This window comes from Vulpes lagopus, chromosome 4 (genome assembly GCF_018345385.1).
Source record: "Vulpes lagopus strain Blue_001 chromosome 4, ASM1834538v1, whole genome shotgun sequence".
In the NCBI taxonomy this organism is placed as follows: Eukaryota; Metazoa; Chordata; class Mammalia; order Carnivora; family Canidae; genus Vulpes; species Vulpes lagopus.
Genome location: NC_054827.1, coordinates 87,760,443 through 87,782,600, shown reverse-complemented (window position 1 = coordinate 87,782,600; position 22,158 = coordinate 87,760,443). Strand labels below are relative to the sequence as shown.

Sequence of the window (22,158 nt, the reverse complement as noted above, 5' to 3'; positions counted from 1 at the left end):
CAAGTCCAGCTCTGGGCTTAGTGCACGGTCTGCTTGGGGTTCTCTCTCCTTCTGCCCCTCCCCACTTGTCTCTCTCTCCTTCTGTCTAAAATAAATAAATAAACATTTTTTAAAAATTATGTAAAAAAAGCCAAATGGTCATTTATATTACTGTCCAAGGATAAAGTAAAAGCAGGTTTAGAAATTAAAATCACTGACGCACTCTACAAATCAAATATACACATTCATATAGATTCTTTGTCATGTCTTAAAGTCATAATGCTTAAAGATTTTTTTACTTAATTCATTTGAGAAACAGAGAGAGCACAAGCAGTGGTAGAGGCAGAGGGAAAAGGAGAAGCAGACTCCCCGCCGAGCTGGGAGCCCAACATGGGGCTCCATCCAGGACCTAGAGATCACACCCTGAGCAGAAGGCAGATGCTTAACAATCTGAGCCACCAGGCGCCCCAAAGCCATCATGCTTGTGAGAACCCCTAGGTACTCCTACCACGACGCACAGAATAACAAGCTTCTAAACTCAGAGGCACTGCAAATCGATTCTGTACCCACTTTGTAGACAGCGGTGAACCCGCACTTTACCAATATTGTTGAATCCATAGGACTCTCTTGCTTTGGCCTCAGTGTACTGAGTAGTTGTCCATTTGCCATAGCGATTGGGATCCAATTCTATGAGGTCAAATGGAGGCTCTCCATGCAGGATCCAGTCACTGAGGTATTTCCCTACCCCACCAGCGTGGATTATGCCGTACCTTCCAAATACAGAGATAAATACACTGTTATTAACATACATAGTTTTCAAATAATGGGACCCGTCCAACTATTTTACAGGTCCGCCAAGTTGGAGTGTTCTGTGCTACTTAGAACCCTCAACAACATAATGTTTATACTATAGTTTTTTTCCTTAAAAATACATATTTAGGCATAAAAGAAGCTAGTTTGCACCCATAGTTTCAAGAGATGCATACCTGCAAAATAGCTTACGATTCTCAGCTGGGAGAGATGCTCACTTTAGGAAAATGGAAAATGGAAGAAAGGAACAAAAGAGGAAAACTTAGTTGTTATCTTATCAGCCCTCTGGAGCTAGGATTATCTTAACTGATAGGAGCCTTGCAGGAGAAACTGTACACTGCAGAGTGGCACATCCTTCTCTTCTCAGCCTCAGTTTAGCTCAGGTAACCTTGGGCTATGACCTCTGGGCAGGAACCTGGAACCTTTCTCTTAGAAGCATTCAGAGGAAGAGGCACTTACCCAGGGACTTGTGGGGAAGGGAGGGAAAAGAACGTCCCCTTGTGTTTTGCAACAAATAGGTCACTTGGTGGCAAGGGTAGGCTTGTTTTCTAGTTCTATACGAAGATGCTTTAAAACCAAGAACATGACTGTGGCAAATAATTTGATATGAGATGAAGGAATCACAGTTAGTTCTACACACTCACTCTTGTCTAATGAAGGACTCTCCTGTAGGTTTATCTGAGGTTTAAGTCAAGAGAAGCTTCTGAGTAATTGGACGAACAGAAAGTCATTGGGGGATGACCAAGAAAAGAAGCTACATGAGCAGATCTGAAGATACAAGAAATTCCGGTACCCCGAATGACCACAATCTAACAGCAGGAATCACTCTAAGAGCTTGAGAGGACCTTAGCAAAGACTGTAAATGTTAACTAACTTTTCTCACAAGATACCAGTTTTGCTATCTTATAAAAAAATGAATGATTGAGGTGCCTGGGTGGCTGAGTGGTTAAGTGGCTGCCTTTGGCTCAGGTCATGATCCCAGGGTCCTGGGATCAAGCCCCACATCAGGCTCCCCACTCAGTGGGCAGCCTGCTTCTCCCCCTCCACTGCTTGTGCTCTCTCATGTTTTCTCTCTCTCAAATAAATAAATAAAATCTATTTAAAAATGACTAAACCAGGCAGCCCGGGTGGCTCAGCGGTTTAGTGCCGCCTTCAGCCCGGGGCCTGATCCTGAAGACCCGGGATCAAGTCCCACGTCGGGCTCCCTGCATGGAGCCTGCTTCTCCCTCTGCCTGTGTCTCTGTCTGTCTCTGTCTCTCTCTCTCTCTTTCTCTGTGTGTCTCCCATGAATAAATAAAAAAAAATCTTTAAAAAAATGACTAAACTTATGAGGATATTTCTCAAGTAAAATAAAAAGGCAACAATTTATACTTCTCTGAATCTTCTAAAAAAGAGATATGGGTCATCTAAATCACCCATAAACAAGTTCAGTAAATTTCAAGAAGGCAATAAAAATTATTAAATATCTGCTTAAAATTCATTTTACCAGGTGCAGGTAGGATATATAAAAAGCTGTCATTTTTGAAAGCTAGATATACTCTTTATAAGATCTGAATTTGTGTAAAGTCCTATTGACATTTATTGAGTGCTTGCTCTTTGCCAGGCATTGTTTCCATCTAATATGTACCAGCTGATTTATTATTTAACAATTTTATTTTCCCAGTGGGAAAGTCAGCCCCCACATAGGGGTTGAATAAGGTCACACATTAATGAAGAGCAGATTCAGGATACACACTCAGACATTTGACCCCAGTGTACACTTCCTATTACTGGACTTTACTTCTTCAGTGCTTCTCAATTTTTTTCAACCAAGACATACATGACAGACAGTATTCTCATTCTTGACAGACTCTGAGCAAAGCCAGGACTGTGCTTTGGTTTCCTTTGGTCTCACTGCTACACCATAATGTTCTCTCCCTATTACTGTGTATGAGCTAACAAATGGGGCAGAGTGCTGTTAATTGGAGACAATTCTGAATCAAGTCTAATTTATTTTCAAATAGCAAATCCTTTACAAACATCAGTTTCCTAACCATTAACAAGTTATATGTAAAATGCCATACAACTGAGTGTTATGAAACATCTATTGAGAGCCTCTGGCTTACTAGCTAAAAATAAGCATGGAGTAAGAGAGATCTGGGTATGATTTTTCTTCTGCTGGTATTAGCTGTGTGACCTTGGGAAAATTTTGTAACCACCCTGAGCTTTAGTCTTCTTTTGTGCACACTTTCTTTATGGTGCTGGTGGTGAATTCATTGACGTGGCATTGAAAAGCTCATAGTAGGCAAGCAATACATGGTGGCTGTTGAGCTCTTGTATAACCAACAACAGAGTATGCCTAAGCCCAATTGATAAGATTTTCACAAGGAACTAATGTATGAAGTGGAAGTGGAAGGGAACTTGATGAGGAAAGGGAATTAGGTTCTGCTGTTGCTAGCATTAATCTACAAAGCCCACTACTTCTAAATGGCCCAGCTACTATGCTTTTTATTTGCGTCTGCTTTTTATGATAGCTCTGTTAAACTGTCAGATGTTATATCTTATAGCACTCTCTGCTTCTCAAATTTGCTGTTTACAATCTATTCGAAGCCAAGATAAACTACATACAATTCAATATAATCCAATCTAGGGATGCCTGAGTGGCTCAGTGGTTGAGCGCCTGCCTTTGGCTCAGGCCGTGACACCGGGGTCCTGGGATCGAGTCCCCCACGTCGGGCTCCCTGGATGGAGCCTGCTTCTCCCTCTGCCTGGGTCTCTGCCTCTCTCTCTATGTCTCTCAGGAATAAATAAATAAAATCTTTTAAAAGAAAAGTAAACAACCACTCTATCTGCTGTTCAGGATGTTTCAGATCATCTATATATAATTTCATGTTTATCTCTTTAAGATCCACACAGGTTTACAACACCAAATAATCTGGCCCTGTCAGCCCAGCTGTGTGCCTCTGGATGAAAAACTCCTTCCCCAGCTTCTAAAAGAAGCAGGCTACACTACCCATATGGTCGGAAAGTGGCACCTGGGAATGTACCGGAAAGAATGCCTTCCAACCCGCCGAGGATTTGATACTTACTTTGGTAATGGAAATGCACATGTTCGTTTTACAACTTAGCCGAGCTGCAACCGTCTCATAAAACACACCCCAATGTAATCAAATGAAATAACTGGAAACTTGAACACAGAATGAATCAGCCAGCACTGCTGTGGGCAGCTTCCTAGGACCACCTCCACGCCCGGCTCTGCTCAGCGCACGGTGGGCAGCCGCCACAGGAGGCACTTCCCTTTGCCAACATATTAAATGGTGTGTTCAGGGTGTGATCCCAGGGCCCTGGAATCGAGTCCTGCATCAGGCTACCCCATGGGGGAGCCTGTTTCTCCCTCTGCCTATCTCTCTGCCTCTCTATGTCTTTCATGAATAAAAAAGTCTTAAAAAAATATATAATCCAAACTATTAAACATTTGGGGGGCATGGGTTAGTCACCTAAAAGCAGAAAACCTTATTAGAATTGTGACTAAACAAAAGTAAAACAACTTTGAGAGTGCTCTGCAAGTAAGGTAAAAGAGCACTGGCATATATGTAGACAGTTTGCAAATTACCCAAATTCTCTGAACTGGTTGTACTAGAATTACAGACAACAATGAAATGCATATCCTAGGCCCCTATCCAGACCACTGAATCAGAAGCTATAGGATCGATAGCTATAGCTATTCCCAAATGTCTGGGAATCTGTTTGCTTATTGGTTTTCTGACTCAACACAACTTCATGGGTTCTCCTGACAAATAGGAATTTCACAGATAGGATGTAAAGGAGGATGAAATACATGCAAGTGACTAATCACAAGGCTGTGATTGTTTTTTTAAAAAGATTTTTATTTATTTATTTATTCATGAGAGATACACAGAGAGAGAGAGAGAGAGGCAGAGACACAGGCAGAGAGAGAAGCAGGCTCCATGCAGGGAGCCCGACATGGGACTCGATCCCGGGTCTCCAGGATCACGCCCTGGACTGAAGGCGGCGCTAAACCGTTGAGCCACCCAGGTTGTCCCTGTGATTGTTTTTTAACATGCCCATTGGATGATTCTGCTGCTCAGCCAGGTATGAAAACCACTGGCCTCCAGAACCAGGGAATGGATCACTGATGTAAGCCAGGAGAGGCAGCCAAGGTGAGCATTCCATATTACATAAGAAATGTCTTAGCAATCTCAACTTTTAGATAACAAGAAGTCCTTTTCGGTTCAGACCAAATCTGTCAGAGAGTGAGGCACTTTGCCTGTCCCCCACCTGTCATCTTTCCTATCTACATTTCAATGTCTACGATCAGAGCAGGATTGCAATCTCAGCCCCATGCAAGCAGATACAATTTCTAGGTAATCAGTAACTGGTATTCTAAAGAATGCACTTCCTAATTTCCTTGGCAGGAAATAGGCAATAGGAAAGAACAATCTTCCACAAATGGTGCTTGCCCAAGAGAATGAAGTTGGACCCCTACCTCACACTACATACAAAAATTAACTCAAAATTGATCAAAGATTTAAATGTAGGAATTAAAATTATAAAAATCTTAGAAGAAAACATAGTTTATGAAATTGGATTAGAAAATGATTCCTTAGATATGGTACTAGAACTACATGCTAAAAAAGAAAAAAAACACATTCTAGACTTCATCAAAATTTAAAACTTTCATGCTTCAGTGGACACTATCAAGAAAATGAAAAGATGACCCATAGAATGGGAGAAAAAATTTGCAAATCATGTATCTGATAAAGGTCCTGTATCTAGAGTATATAAAGAACTCCTCAACCTAACAATAACAATACAAATAATTTGTTAAAAGATTTATTTATTAGAGAGAGAGAGCATGTGGGGGGGGGGTCAGTGAGAGACAAAAGAAGAGGGAGAGAGATTCTTAAGCAGACTCTGCACTGAGCACAGAGATCCACAAAGGCTGGATCTCACAACCTGAGCCAAAACCAAGAGTCAGACGCTTAACTGATTGAGCCACTCAGGCGCCCTGACAAATAATCTTTTTTTTTTTAATGGGCAAAGAATATGAATAGGCATTCCTACAAATAAGATATTCAAGCCACACACACCAGAAACACTCCTACATGCATATGGCTGCATATGCATATGACTACCTAAACCCTCACTTACTTTATACCTTCCAGCCCTCTATCTCCTTCTGGTTTTCTCCTTCTAGATGTCCCACAGATGTCCCACTTAACACTTCAGGGACACATGGGGGGGGGCTCAGTGGTTGAGCGTCTGCCTTCGGCTTAGGTCTTGATCTCGGGGTCCTGGGACTGAGCCCCACATCGGGCTCCCAGGAGGGAGCCTGCTTCTCCCTCTGCCTATGTCTCTGCCTCTCTCTGTGTATCTCTCATGAATAATAAATTTTAAAAATCTTAAAAAAAAAAAAACACTTCAAACCCAAACTTTCAAAAATGTAACTCACTGTTTTTCCGGTTTTCTCTCCTGATGGCCCTGGCATCCACCCAGGGGTCAAGTTAGATAGTTTGGCATCATTTGCTGTTTTCTTTCTCTTCCTCAAGACATAATACAATCAATCACCAAGTCTAAAGAATTTTACCTCCTATCTCTCAGTACACTGCTGCCCCCTTTGTTCAGAGCACAGCTTCTGCTGTGTTGGTAGGACAGCACCCTAATCAGCCCTGTGCCTCTGGACAGACCTCATTGCCTTGTCTTCAGCTGTAGCCCAATGCCTACCAAGAGACCTGGCACTGAGCTAGTGATCATTAAATATTAGTGAATAAATGGCCAACTAAAATGGGGAAGAAAAATAGAATATTAGAAGCTGTGACATGATAGTAAAGTGGGCTTGACATTAATAGTCACCAAATTAATGGGACAAATATTAAAGATGAAACATGAAATGGGTCACAGAATCATAAATAGTAAGCAACCTGAGGAATGATAAAGAAGCAAATTATGTTGGACAAACACGAACTATGGTGAAAAAGGCATCAGATACATTACTCATTTGATATTTTAAATTACGTTTGTCACATTGTGTTATGAAAACATCCTTGTAAAATTGGGGTAAATTGACCAATCTGAACCTATAAGACATGAAAAGAGACATGAATAATGAAAATGGCAGGAAATATGCAAAAAGAAGTTTCCAGGAAATCACTGCCCTGTGTGTGATAAGCTTTAAAATCTATATAGGTGATTAAACCATGAATAATCCACAGTACGGATTTTAAAATTGAAACATTTTATTCCTCAGGGTACCTGGGTGGCTCAGTTTGTTAAGCATCTGCCTTCAGCTCAGGTCATGATCCCAGGGTCCTGGGATGGAGCCATGGGCTCCCTGCTCCGTGGGGAGCATGCTGCTTCTCCCTCTCCCTGCTCCCCCCACCACTCATTCTCTCTCTCTCTCTCTCTCTCTCTCTCGCTTTCAAATAAATAAATAAAATCTAAAAAAAAAAGTATTTTATTCCTCATATCTCAATGGTCATGAAAGGAAGAAAACTCTGCCCCTCCCTCCATTCTCCATTTTGGCCTGAGAATATGAGACAAGGCTTACTTAAAATACTTGGCTCTATTAAAATAAGGGGAAAATTTTTAAATAAATATTGAACTAAATGGAGATACTCACCCAAAGCCTATTGCCACCCAGTAGTTTCTGATTCCCTGATGGGGTCCCACCATAGGCAGAATGTCAGGAGAATAGGTGATAGGACCATTGACGATATTGATGATGTCAGCCTTTTTCAAGACTGGAACCATTTCCATGGCAACTTCAACATGTTCCATGATTCGGTCAAGATCAGACTCAAAGAGCTCCTTTCCAAACCCTGAAGAGACATACCACTGTGGTCAGGATGCTGCAGCTGCCCTGTCATGTACTCTAAAGTGACTTAACCCTGAATCAGCTCACATTTAAAGATGGTCTTTAGGAAGGTACTTCTTTTTTTTAAAAAAAGTCTAAACTTCATATTCATTATCAACAGATAGGTCTCCATCACATTACTAAGAAAATAACATTATGTTATTTTTGTTGAAACAATAAAATAATGAAAGTTAACCCTTTTCATTAGTAATAAATTTAAATCTAGGTATATTAACAGTTTCCAACATTTAATCCAATCATAATTTTAAAAAACAAACAATGATTGGCTTGTCAAGAGAGTTTTTATCCTTCAATAAACCATAAAAGTCTGCTCTGTCCTCCCAGGTAAGGGCAAATGGGAGCTTACAAAGTCATGTCAGGACATAGGGGATAAATGAAAACTACTCCAGGATCTAGGACAATGGGTTCTAGATGCCTCTCTGCTCTCAGCAGAGAAGGAAAGGCCTGGGGCCTCCTTCCTCAAGCCTGCTCACACACGTATGGGAGGGCTAGAATTCCAAGGGAAGGGTCTTGGAACACAATCTTTCTCTCAGTCCTCAGAGGTACTGTGATGGAAGGCAGGCCTGCAGATGAGTTTCTGAAGGAATTTCTCCACCAGGGCTGGTGACTTTCCCACACAGTAGCCAGCCAGGTGCTGTTCCTCCTGTGACCTGCATGTTGGGTCAGTTGCACAGAGACCTGGAGACCACCAGGGTTGGACCAGGACGTGAGTGCACCCAGGGCTAGCGGACAATCTGGCTCTCCCTCCAGCTGAAATTAAGTATTTGTTCAACATTTATTTGAAAGTGAAGCTGCCAGCATGAGGGAAGAGCAGAAAGGAAGGCTCTCAGGTGACGAACAGCCATCCCTTGGAGACCAGGAGCTATTTCCACAGGCCCAAATATGCAGAGCCCACTCAACAAGACAAAAGCCTAGCCGAACTAGGTGGGAGGCCGAACTTCGGTAGGAGGTGGTTTAGTGATCATTTGCTGTCACATGGGCATAGGTGTACTGAGGAGTACAGGTTCACTCCCTGTCCCAAGTAGTGTATCAAGTGTAATTCTAGAAAGTACAATTTCCTCTATTTCTTTACATCCCTTATAATATTTTAGTGCACCAATGACATTTTAGTACTTTCTATAGATTGCTTTGTTTACCTGCTTATGTAACCTCCATCTTTAATCTAGTTCTGTAGAAATATGTCATGAAAAACAAAAATAGGTCCATCTCCCTTACAGAACCTGAAAGAGACACTATAGTTCCTCCCATGTCAGCAAAGGGCTCTTCTAACCCATTTATGTAGTTTAGGGGAAGGCTTCAGTTTGCAGGACCAACCTATCCTGCTCTGTGACACACTCTGAAGCTTTCATCCTTAGCAGGCTGGATGTCCAGTCTCTGATTCCTGCCATGTTTCCAACCATCAAAGCACAATAGCAGCTACATCCGAATCTGGAAACTAGACCAACAGGTGGGGGAGTGAGGAGACGTGGGGGGGGGGGGGTAGGCAGGAGGTTGGAGTGGGCAGATGAACCTGAAGCCTTCCAAACCAGCAGAAGGTATGTTTCTTCAGCTTCTCCATCACCCACTGCCTCTTTTCTCTTTCCTCACTTCCTGATGTGATTGTTCAAAGGGACAGGAAAACAGAGCTTAGCTCAAACTGCTCACCTCCAAAGTCCCAGATATTGGATACTTTAGTATTATGACACTGGCTGACTCTACAGCCAGCCCCCAACCACAGAGAAGACGAGACGGATGGGCCTGACCCACACACACTTGCACTCGTGGAACCCACCTGCAGGGACGCCACTGGTGACCCACGAGTCCTGCACTTTCATTTTCTCCTGACTTTCGTATGGACCAAACAAAAGCCCATCCCTTTCCTGTCGGAGATAATAGGATCCTTCCAGGTCACGGAGCACTGGCAGTTCTCGTTTCAAAGCTTTCACTTCAGGTATAGTCGATGTGACAACATATTGATGCTGGACGGGAATGAGTGGATGCTCTAGTCCTACCATCTTACCTACTTCGCGAGCCCAAAATCCTTAAAGGAGAAAAAAGACATTTAAAAATGTTACCACATATGTAAACATACCACAACTGGCATTGATAGGGCAATTTATTTTATTTTTATTTTTCATTTTTCAAAGATTTTATTTATTTATTCATGAGAGACACACAGAGGGGAGGGGGGCAGAGACACAAGCCGAGGGAGAAGCAGGCTCCATGCAGGGAGCCCGATGAGGGACTCGATCCCAGGACCCCAGGATCATGCTCTGGGCCAAAGGTAGGCACTCAACTGCTGAGCCACCCAGGTTTCCAGCAATTTGTTTTAAAACAAAACATTTAAAAGACTTTAGTACTCATGGCAAAGTAAAAAGAATGTTGCAATGACTTTAAATTTTTTGTCATTGCAAAACCGAAGGGAGAGAAGACCATATTCTATCCTGCCCCAGTGTTCTGAAGATGCCTGTAATCTAAGGAAACTCCATTCCTGAAAAAGCATTTTGCCCATAAGCAGATGCAGGCAGGAAAACAACAACAACAAATTTATTTGAAGGAAAAAAATAAACAACCCAAATATATAAAAGGTACAAATGTTGCTAAGAAAGACAGTACTGGACTGACACTACTCCTGAAAGAGAGATGCTGAAGCAATAAAGGCTCCCCGTGTGATCAACATAATAATTGTGTATAAGAAAGCCCTGCAAGTCACTCCCTGCATCTCCCAGGCCCTCCTTTCCCCCACTTACTGATGCCGAAGATTCTACAAGTACAGAATTGTTTTGTTAACTTAAAATTTGAAAATGTGTATATTTTGAGAGAGATAGCACAGCCAGTATTATCTGTTATTGTAAAAGTTTAGTTAGAATGTGTTTGCAAGATCCTTTCTTGCAAAGAGCATGGAGAACCAGGAGTCCAGAGCAAGAGGAAAGAGGTGCCACAGCGAAGAGGAAAGGGCTCATAAGTAGGTGCAGGTTCCTACATGAGAATGTGTCACTTCACAGTATGTCCTGAGACTCACTTATTGGTGGGGACGAATGTTATCTTCACCTTTGCAAAAGACGGAACCACACTGTGGCTGAATGTGCCCTCGCTTCTGCCCCATGTGACTTCAGTATACAGATGTGGAGCTAAAGTCCAGAAAAGGAAAGAGACATGCCCAAGGACTCACTGGGAGAACCCAGAATCATCACACCTTATTGGTTTTCTTGCTACGGAAAGACTTCATTTTAAAAATCCAAGACACTTTTACTTGTGTAAACGTATTTTAGAATCTAGAATGATTAAATGGCAGGGAAGTGCTATCACCTGACCCATCGGTGGATTATTTGAGAGGAAGAGGTTCTATTTGTTTGTTTGCTTCATAACAATTTTAAGTAGTCATTCAAATGATTAGAGAATCTTATTCAAGTTATTTATTTAGAGGCTATGCTCTTAATTTTCAACCATTTCTGTTTCTGCTTTTTTAGGAATCTAATAAAGACTTCTGGAGCCTCTGTAATTATAAGGTTCAGAGCTAGAACCAGAATCATCAATTATAACAAAGTATATAGTCTGGGAACCCAAGTTCAAGTTTTTTCTATTTAACTATCTAAACATCACCCTATGTTCTGTTGTTTTCTTTTGGCCTGATGCCTAACTGGCCATACTTGTTTAATAGTTCCAGAAATGGGTGTCTATTTGCAAACCAAAAATCTTACCTCTGGGCATTAGAGTCTCTTGTTGGCCTTTTAATAATTTACAGATTTAATTTATTTTTGTTAGATGTGAATTTCTAATGTCAGGACTTTGTAGAAAAACACAGGAAAGCCATATATTCTAGTTATATGCAACTACAGCAGATTTAAAATATTTTTTAAAAATCCAAAATATTTAGCCTAGCAATTCAAACCACCACAGTATCCTCAATACACTTGTTTCTATTAAAAACAGAAATTGAAGAAGTAAATTCTGTCCTATTCAAACATATTTATGAATTTCTGAGTCTAATTGCTTGCTTATTAATGCACTTGATCATTAAAATACAGTGGAAACATATGCATAAGTATTATAGAGCTACATGATTTCAAACTCCATAACAAGTTCCCTGCTGTTTTACCCTATGGTGGTGGTGTTTGTTGGAATTTTCTTCCTCTATATGTCAAGCAAGTTAGCCTAAATCTAGAGGGATTATACTTCAACTCTTGTTACATCACTCACCCACCATGTTCAAAGGTAAGAGAGACAAATATGAAAGAATCACTAAAATCTACCACTGTGACCTGAGAAGCAACTGAATGGTCAATAACAATGTTACTGGAAATGGCTTCTGTTAAAAAAAAAAGGCAATGATTAATAGAAATGAAGTTAAAATGAAGAGTGAAGATTCATGGACAAGTTTACTCGTACACGATGGTTTATACAGTGACATTCTTTGATACAGAGTACCAGGCAAAATTAAGAAATTCTTTTTTGGCTAAACAGTGGGCTTCATGTTGGCATGATCCAATCATATTTCTCATTTACCACGTTAGGAAAATTCTTAAGTTTACAGAGTTATCTCAGGCTTAATGAGTCGATTAGAAATGAGGTCAAGAGAAACATTCTTCACCATGCAGAGAGAAAGCTTACATCCTAATAAATAGCTTTCGTCCATGTCCCTGCCTGAACTATACATTAGATTGGGGGTGGTGGTGGAATGAAACAAAATTTAAAAGCTTCAGGTAACAAAGGCAAGTTAGTCTATTTCATCCCAAGACGTTAGGAGTGTCTGACACTGGTGTTCAGCAACGCTTGCTCAAGGATAAGGTTACTGTGTTCTCTCTCCTGTAGGAACATGTAGTAGCATTCCTCTAAAGATGTTTTGCGGACCATGTGGAGCAGATATTACAGCCCCTGGAGTACTTATTTAAAATACAGCTCTGAGTCCCCACTCAGACCACTTCATGTAGAATCTTTCTGAAGTCTGGGATACTGCCCATGGTGATTCTCATGCACATTAGCTTGAGAACCAAATGTACCAGCAGAATGGGTGCTGTATGACTATAGAGCAAGTGAAAGGAGGGGAATAATCTTAAAGCCTGTACCAAGAAGTTATAGTAAACTGATCCTAGTGGCCCTGGGATAGGAGGTGGGGGAGGGTGTGGATAGGCTTTTAAAGAAATAATTATAATCATAATTATTATACTTAATTTTTTAGTCCTTACTATGTGCTACTGGGTCTGTTCTAGGTACTCTACATTATTAGCTTATTATTGATCATAACAACTTTTGGGGGTTTTTTTTTGTTTTTGTTTTTGTTTTTTTTGCTATAACAACTTTTTGAAATGGGCTTACTATCTCCATTTTACAACTGAATAATTTGCCCAGGTCATAGGACTGGCAATACTATGTGTCTCTAGGCCAGGGAGCCCTACTGACCTTGCTAATGCTGGAGACACATCAGCAAACAGACACATTTTTACTTTTAAACTCTCCTTTTCTTGAATATCCTGAAGATTCAGCTGCTTTCTGTTATGATTTCATATAAAGAAAGTTCTAGCAGGTTATGATAAAATTGAGTAGATAATAGTGGTGTCTGTAGCTTTTACATTGTGATCACATTTCCAAGTCTATATCCTGGTTACTTTAATTAGATTTCAGAGCTAGCCTGAAGGCCTTGCCTGAATTTGTGAGACATCTTGGTCTCACAGAGTAACTCTGGGATACATTCCATCAGCCACACATTCTCAAATCATGTTAGCACGATGCCTTCTGCTAATGGCTGCTCTATTCATAATACTGATGTTAGCTTCAATTCTAGAAGCTGGTATACTGAAACCTTTGCCCTCAGTTACTGAGGCTTGCCTTTAAATCAGATTTTTTTGAAAACAGACTCACAAATAATTAAACACACACATTTCTACACTTTACATGGACTACAACTATGCAATCAGTTAGATTTCATCTAGTAACTTCTTACCCAGTAGAAGAGATGGAGGAAGAAAAGAAAAAACAAGACTATGGGCCACAGATATGATCTGAATGAGATAAAGAACTGAACGTTGAGACAGCATAGTTCTTCACACAGTTTCCAAGAAGCAGCTGCTTGGATTACCAAGAACTGAGGATGGTGAAGGGAGTAGATGTGGCTGGGTAAAAGGCTTCAGGGACAAAGCACAAAGAACGACACTGTGTAGAATAATCCCAGGAATCTAGTTCCATGGAGTGGTAAAAACATGGAAGACCACACTGGCAACCTAATTCCAGCAATTTGTTTTCTCAGGCCAGGACCAGAAAAGCTGTTTGCCAAGACCTCTTGCCATTGGCCTCCCCTACTGCATTCAGACCATAAGATTTCATAGCTGCATAGAAAACGGCACCTGGTAACCACTGTCCTGGGTTTAGGTGAGATCTCTTTGAGAATTATCCTATCTTTATCTTCAGTGATTCCTTATTCCTGTTTGTGGTTTAGAAAAAAATGAATTATGTAAATAAAAACTTACCATTTTAGGAAAATGATAAATAAATGTGTTAAATTAAGTTCTTCTACATTATTTCTCAAAGTATCAGTTGAGAGTGGTTGCCTGAAGCGCTACGTTGAGAGAAATGGTAGAGCCCAAGCCCGCTGGAAGTGATCAGTTAGTGATGTCTGCCCAGGTGCCGATTTTGGAGGTCAGAGTGTGTTTGTTTAGTTTGTTTGGTTTGCTATCACTATAAAAACAGTCCAATATTTTTAGGAAATAAATTTGTGACACCAGAAGGTTGCAAGATTACAAAAAATCCTTGCTACATGGGAAAAAAATAGATAAAGATTTCATTGTCTTCGATCTTCTAACAGAATTTAGGTCAGTGGTACCTAAGGATGGTGATGAGTGGGGTGGGGTTATCAGATAGGGATTAGGGGAATGGGGATGAGGCATAAAACAAAGCAGTGTTTTATGCCTTTGCTTTTACTTTTTAGGCAAGCCCTTTTACATTATTTTTGGACTTCAAAAGATATTGAAGAAAGCGTGAGATTTCTATGCTTTTCGAATGGGGGACAACGATTAGAAAAATTCAGAAATACTAATTTAAACTCTTAAAAATTAAAGACATGACTTTTCTAGAACCACCAACTGTTTCATTAAAAAAAATTAATAACATCGGGGCACCCGGGTGGCCCAGTCGGTTAAGCATCTGCCTTTGGCTCAGGTCATGATCCTGTAGTTTGGGGATTGAGCCCCACATCACACTCCCTCCTCAACAGGGAGTCTGCTTCTCCCTCTGATCCTCCCCTTGTGAGCAAGGGCTTGTGCTTTCTCTCTCTCTCTCTCTCTCTCTCTCTCTCTGAAATAAATAAAATCTTAAAAAAAAAAATCAACCAAAAGTTACAATTTAGAGGAAAGAACTTAAGGGTCCATGGTTCTGACCTGTCCTTGTGACTTAGCATTTGACCTGATAAATAATAAGGATTGTTTTCATTTATAATTTAAGCAATAACTCAAAGAGCAGACCTCAAGAAAATCAGTTACTGCCTCCTGCTTACTTTGGGTTTTACATTAACCACTACCAACTACAGGTAAATACAAATTATTAGTCCAGTTTAGACTGCATAAGCATTTTCAGTTGCACGAGAACTCAATTTTGTATGTGTGATGGTTGAAAATGACTTCACAGGTAAATGACCTGTTAGAAAGTGTATTAACTCCGGAGTCAAAAGACCCAGGTTCAAGTCCTAACTCCAACATAACTGTGTCACTTTGCCAAGTAACATGACCTTGGTCTTCACAATGGAAAATGAGTGGCTTGTTAGATCATCTCAAATATCCCTTTTGACTTCACTACTCTACGTTGTAACAGAGAAATAAGAAAAAAACAGGTTATGAGATATATTTAATAATATTCTGAAAGGAAAAGGGTTAAACATATTTAGACTGGAGTCAACTAATCAGAAATGGGTGAGAGAGAATACAAATGACTAAATCTGCCCCCAGAAGCAAACTGAGAACAAAAAAGATGATTGCGAATCTGCACACTAGACTTTGGTTACTAGTATAAAGAAAGTAGATACGGAAGGGGAAAAGCATCATTAGCAAAACATGATCTGGAGTAAAAGAAAATAGAATGGAGAAGAACATGAACTTTCTATGAGTAACCAAGGGCAGGTGGCATCACACACCAAAAGCAAAGTGATGACTTTGTAGCTTAGCAACAGACAAAATGTTCATCTTGGGAACATTACAATAATGTGCACAGTGTAAGACGTTACTCTATGGCCAAATGTCTTATTTTTTGGCCACTTGAAAAAACTCACTAATAAATGATGCTTACCTGCAGCATTCACAATTCTATTTGCTCTCACTGATCCCTGTGGTGTTTCAACGTCCCATGTTCCATCTGACCTGGGTTTCAGAGAAGTCACCGGGGCGGGATATTTTAAAAGGGCACCATATTTCCTAGCCCCAGCAGCTAGGGCCATGGTTAGAGAGTAAGGATCAATGTGACCATCTCCAGGATTATATAGTCCAGCTAAAATCTAAATTGATCATAAAAGAGTCAATGTTTAGACAAAAACATACCCATTATTCAGTGTAATTATATCCTGCCAGGGAATGTTTAGTAAAACTGGACTTTAAAAGTGCATCATTGCATCAATTGATCAGTCTGTACTTCTTATTCCTTTATCAAAGCTCAGGCAGGGGCAGGACTCACACTGAGTGTTGAGTAGCCAGGCAACTGTCTCCAACATCCATTCTCTCCTCTACCCCCATAGCAATGAAAACTGAATGTTTCCATTTAGAAACTGAATGTTTATTCAGACACAGAGCCCCTAGGAACAGTTTCCAATAGTTGGCAGTTATGAGTTCCCACTGATTGCTAGAAATATTACTAAGTTTTGGTCAGTGAAATACAAATTAAAGTGTCATGTGGCAGCCTTCATGAATCGTTTTGTAAAAACCACTGGCATGGGGTGTGTAGGTGGCTCAGTCAGGTAAGTGTCTGACTCTTGATCTCAGCTAGGGTGGTTTTTTTTTTTTAAGATTTATTTATTTATTTATTTATTTGAGAGAGGAGGAGAACACAAAAGGAGAGGGAGAAGCAGATTTCTCACTGAGCAGGGAGCTCGATGCGGGGCTCAATCCCAGAATTTTGAGATCATGACCTGAGTGGAAGACAGACACTTAACCAACTGAGCCACCCAGGCATCCCTCAGCTGAGGTCTCAGGGTCTTGAGTTCAAGCCCTGAGTTGGACTCCACATTGGCATGAAGCCTATTTAAAAAACAAACCACTGGCATATGCCCTTTGTCCCTTCATCTTTGTGCTTCCTCCCTCCTATTGTCTGGAATGCAGACACAATGGCTGCAGCTCTAGCTGCTGCCAACTTGGAATAAGGACAGAAGAGTCACGCCCTAGGACTGACAGTGCAGTGATCTAGAAGGCAACTGGGTTCTAGCCACCATTCATGGAAAATAGCCACTATTCAAACCCTGGACTGCCTAAACGAAAGAGAAACCTGTATTGTGTTTAAGCATTATCATTTTGGTTTCTGACGTTTGTAGTCAATCTAACACTAATTGGTCAATTATTTATATTCAGTTGTTCAATACTATGAACAACTTCACATGTTATGTGTATATAGGGGTCAAGAAGATGTATACTTGACTCAATCACTCAACAGCTAAAGCTTGAACACCTGTGTCATGCTAGGACTTCAGGCTAGGTACCACGGGGAAACCAGGAGTAACAGTCTGATGAACCAAGTTGATGGAGGGAACACTGTGCAGTATTATAGTTAGGTCTCATGCATTCAGTAGAAATCTACTGAGCACCAAATATGAGCAAGGAGCTTTTGTCAAATGTCTTTTCTGCATCTACTAAAATGATCATGTGTTTTTTACCTTTATTCTATTAATGTGGCATATTGCATTGATTTTCCGATGTTCAATTAACCCTGCATCCCTGGCATAAATTCTACTTGGTCATACTGCATTATCCTTATAAGTTGCTAAATTCAGCTTGCTAGTTAAGGATTTTTGCACCAATATTCACAAGGGATACCTGTCTTTCTTTTATTGTGATGGCTTTGTCTGATTTTGCTATCAGGGCAATACTGACCTCACAGAATGAGTTGGGAAGTGTTCTCTTCTATTTTTGGAAAAATTTGTGAAGGATTAGTATTAATTCTTCTTTAAATGTCTGGTAGGATTTACCAGTGAAGCCATCTGAGCCCAGTCTTCTTTGTGGGCATATTTTGATTACTAATTCAATCTCTTGTTATAGTTTTAGCACAAGAGACTTGTTTTGATTTTAATGGAATTCATATTACTGTAGACTTCCAAATGTCACATTGGTGTTTTATAATAGATATGTCCTCATTACAGTAATCCTGTGTCTATTTGCTTTGGCACCCTGCCCCAGATCCAGAGAATATTCTTCCCACATACTTCCATTGCCTTTGAGAAAACTTTGTGATGGTAAGGACTTCCAGCAAAGCATTCCAAGAGTGACATACAAACAGATATAAGCATAATCTTACAGTGATGGAATTTCAGTGCAGACAATGCAACACCAGTCTGCCACCACACAGTCATCACACAGAACTAGGGACAGGAGAATGCCAGCAGCAGTAAAGACTCATGACAGCAAACAACCCCAGCACTCAGATCAATGATACAAGGTGCTGTGGCATTTCAGGTACTGCAGTAGTTCCTAGGGAGAAACGGAAGCCCCCACGTTCCTCACCAGCCCCTTCTGGTGGTGTACTTAAGTAGTGTGCACAAAGGGGTCAGAGAGCCTGGCTTCATCTCTTTCCAGCTAGATGAGCTTGAGACCATTATGTAATCCATCTAAACTGCAATTTCCTGTTTAGTAATAATATATAGTATATGATATTATTGTGAAGATTAAATAAAAATTATGTATATAAAGGGCCCAGCATAGTATCTGGTATGTAAATCTGTGCTATATTGTGGTTAGTCATTCTTATTATTCAAATGAGATTATTGCCCAGCCAAAAAAAAGGGACACTAAATTCCCAAGTGGATTTTCTAAGCCAAATTTGGTTAAAACTAGATCAATACCTGGTATAGAGCATGTTGGAAATACAGTTATGAGCTAGACAATACTTGTGGAGCAACACAGCATGGTACTTCTAAATTTGATTTGGTAAAAAGTTTTAGACAGCCCTTCTATATACATATTTATCATACCATGTAATTATTTTCTCTGCATTTCTCAAGCGGAAGTTTATGTATGGAAACCCCTGGATGTGAGGGAAAATCCCTTCTCAATTGTCACAAGTGGAAAACCAGTAAAATTTTTTCACTATGCTTTTATATTTCATTTAGCACACATAATGGCCCACCTTGTTACACACCTAGATTCCAGCATTAATAATCTGATTTTGCCATTGGAAATGTGTGCACAAAGTTTTTCTATCATTAATAAACTTCTTAAAGTAACTTTTTCTAATCCTAATTCAAGTCAACAAATGGTGAAAATACCCTTAAGATAAATACCTTATCCATGTTGAGTAAAGGGAACATCTCTTGAATTTTTTCAGGCCCAATAATATACTGTTCTGTTGCATGCCAGCCAGTCCGAGTCATCTGATATTTAAATTCATCAACCCTTACAGGAGTTGTAGCAATTCTGATACTACCTGGCTGATGGAATCCCACCACCTGTGAGAATAATGCCAATAAAAACACATAAATAAATCATTTGGTGTTCAAACATGATTCTTCAGCACAGTGAAAATGCGAGCATACAGAAAAGAGATTTACTATGCAGTGTAAAAGATAACTATATAAAATATTTGCATCTTACAAAAAGACATTCACTCAGCAAATACTTACTCACTGCCACCTCTAGTCAAACACTAGGGTAAGCCCCAGAGATACTGCTATGAATGAGAAGCAAAGCCCCTGCCTGTGTGGAGCCTATAGTGTCAACAGGTGAAGGCAGACAGCTGAGAGCATAATTACAATAAAATGGGATAGTGTTAATATAAGAGTAAAAGAAAACTATGTGAAAGAGAGGAAGACACAGAATTCGAGGAAAGAATATAAAGCATCAGAATGTTGTAGTGATGAGCTTAAGTGTAAATGATAATAAACCTTTATTTGGCATTTATTGAAGTCCTTCCATTGGCCAAGCACTCAGCTAAGCCCTGGGTCACAGAAATAAAAGATCTCTTGCCCTTAAGTTTCTCATAGTCCCTAGGAAGACCAACCAGTAAAGCAACTACTAGAAGAGAGGAAGAGAGAGAGAGAAAGAAAGAGAGAGAGAGAGAGAGAGAGAGAGATTCGTGTGATAAGAATGTTATATGTTGGGGCACCTGGGTGGCTCAGTCAGTTAAGCATCTGCCTTTGGGTCAGGTCAGAATCTCAGGGTCCTGGGATTGAGCCCCTTGTGGGGCTCCCAGTTAATTCTCTCCCCACTGCTCGTGCTTTCTCTCTCTTTCTCTCTCTCAAATAAATAAATAAATAAATCTTTTTTAAAAAGGTTGTATGTTGTTTGAACCAAGAGGTGTACCCTCAACTGGCCTGAATGGTGGATGAGGAAAGTCAAGGACAATTTCTCAAAGAGGGTGACCTCAGGGAAAGGTGGAGGGTAACTACTGAGATGGGATCCGAGACGATGTTGTTTCAGGCACAGAGCCCAGCACATTCCAGAAATACATGTAATTAAGAACAGCTGAAGCATATGAGCATAGCAAAGGAGCGTCAAGACAAAATGTGGGAAAGCAGGCCCACTGATGAAGACTCTCCTCCTTTGGCCTTCGGCCTACAAACTGCAGGGAGCCATCTTATAGTTACAGGCAAGGAAAATAGCATGAAAAATTTAAGTAAACTTTCAGCTAAGCCTGTGGATAGTTTTTGCCTGCCACTTTGAGGGTACTAATAAGTATGAGAAGAGATAAAAATAAAAGTGAGGGGCTTTTAGTGACGTACTTTTCGAAACTGACAATCTGGCAGACACTGTGGTCAGATCCTTTGTAATCCAGATGCTGAAAGGCTCTGATTTCTTGGTTTCTAGATATGGTAACTGACTAAAGATATTTTTGAAAGCTGCTTTTTTACTTTCCTTATCTAAAAAAATCAAGAAGAGTGGTTAATTACATGGGAAATGTACTTCAAGAAATTAAATTCGTAGTAAAGTGAATTAGGGGTTCTTACTTTAAATACTCATCAGATTTCTCTACCATGTTAAACATTTCACATGCCATTAATGTCACTACACATGGCTTTAATGATGATAGGTCAAAATTCCTCAGAAATCCTACATATTTCTGAGAAACTGACCAATTGGGCAATTTCAAGTGAAATGCACTTACCTGTCCAGTTTCCTCTTCCAATTTCTCATAAAGTTTGATGCTGGTATAATGTATCTTCTTCAAGTTTATTCCAGGATGAAAGTAAGTTGTTAAACCTGCCTTAAAAGGGGAAAGGAAAGAAAATACTAAGTCAATAAATAACATTCTCTAAATCTTTTTCTTATTTGAGTGTGGTTGACCCACAATGTTACATTAGTCTCAGGTGTACACCATAGAGATTCAACAACTCTATACATTATGCTGTGCTCACCACAAGTGTAGCTACCATCTGTCACCATATGACACTATTACAATACCACTGACTAGATTCCCTGTGCTGGACCTTTCATCCCGAACTCTTATTCCATAATCTGGAAGTTTGTTGCTCTCACTCTCTTTTAGCCCTTTTGTCTATCTGCCCCCAACTCCATTCCTCTCTGGCAACCATAAGTCTGTTCTTGTATTTATGGACATGTTTCTACTTTTTGTTTATTCATTTGTTTTATTTTTTCGATTCCCATATAAGTGAAATCATATGGTATTTGTCTTTCTCCATCAGACCTACTTTATTTAATATAATACCCTCTAGGTCCGTTCATATTTTCACAAACAGCAAGATCTCGACCTTTTTTATGGCTGAGTAATATTCCATGGTGTGTGTGTGTGTGTGTGTGTGTGTGTGTGTGTGTGTACCACTCTTCTGTATCCATTTACCTGGGTTGCTTCCATATTTTGGCTATTGCAAATAATGCTGCAGTTAACACAGAGGTGCATATAATATCTAAGTGGGGTTGTTTTCTTTGGATAAATACCCAGGTGTGGAATTATTAGATCATATGGTATTTCCATTTTTAATTTTTTGAGGAGCCTCCATACTGTTTTCTAGAGTGGCTATACTAATTTACATGCCCTCCAACCATGCACAAGGGTTCCTTTTCATCCACGTCCTTGCCAAAAACATTCTCTAAGTTTTAGTAGTTTATCTGTTAAGCAATAATTCATTACTGGCAAGAAACTGAGAAGCACCAGCCATTCTTCTGGGATGAGAACACATCAGCTCCAGTTTGAGCACAGCAGGGCATAAGACTCATGGCAGGGTTATGAGAACCAATTTGAATCATGTAAGTAATGTGAAAGTCAGCCAATGAACATATACTTTTAAGTCCCGAAAAGTTACAAAGGAAAGAGTGTTTGTAGGTTCATAAATGGGACAATTTAAATGAGAAGTTTATGAATAATTGCTATTAGGAAGACTC

The 22,158-nt window shown here is 40.1% G+C and overlaps 1 protein-coding gene across 3 annotated transcripts in view; it reads right to left on the bottom strand.

Moving 5' to 3' along the window:
- The window catches only part of DMGDH (dimethylglycine dehydrogenase), a 67,480-nt gene that overhangs the window by 38,943 nt on the left and 6,379 nt on the right, over nucleotides 1–22,158 (bottom strand). For all 3 annotated transcript variants that reach the window (XM_041751664.1, XM_041751662.1, XM_041751663.1), the window contains 6 exons: nucleotides 20,924–21,022; nucleotides 19,104–19,268; nucleotides 15,914–16,118; nucleotides 9,435–9,683; nucleotides 7,409–7,607; nucleotides 580–749 (listed from right to left, as the gene is read on the bottom strand). In XM_041751664.1, coding sequence (XP_041607598.1) covers nucleotides 580–749; nucleotides 7,409–7,607; nucleotides 9,435–9,683; nucleotides 15,914–16,118; nucleotides 19,104–19,268; nucleotides 20,924–21,022 — 1,087 coding nt within the window. The remainder of the gene's footprint in view (nucleotides 1–579; nucleotides 750–7,408; nucleotides 7,608–9,434; nucleotides 9,684–15,913; nucleotides 16,119–19,103; nucleotides 19,269–20,923; nucleotides 21,023–22,158) is intronic.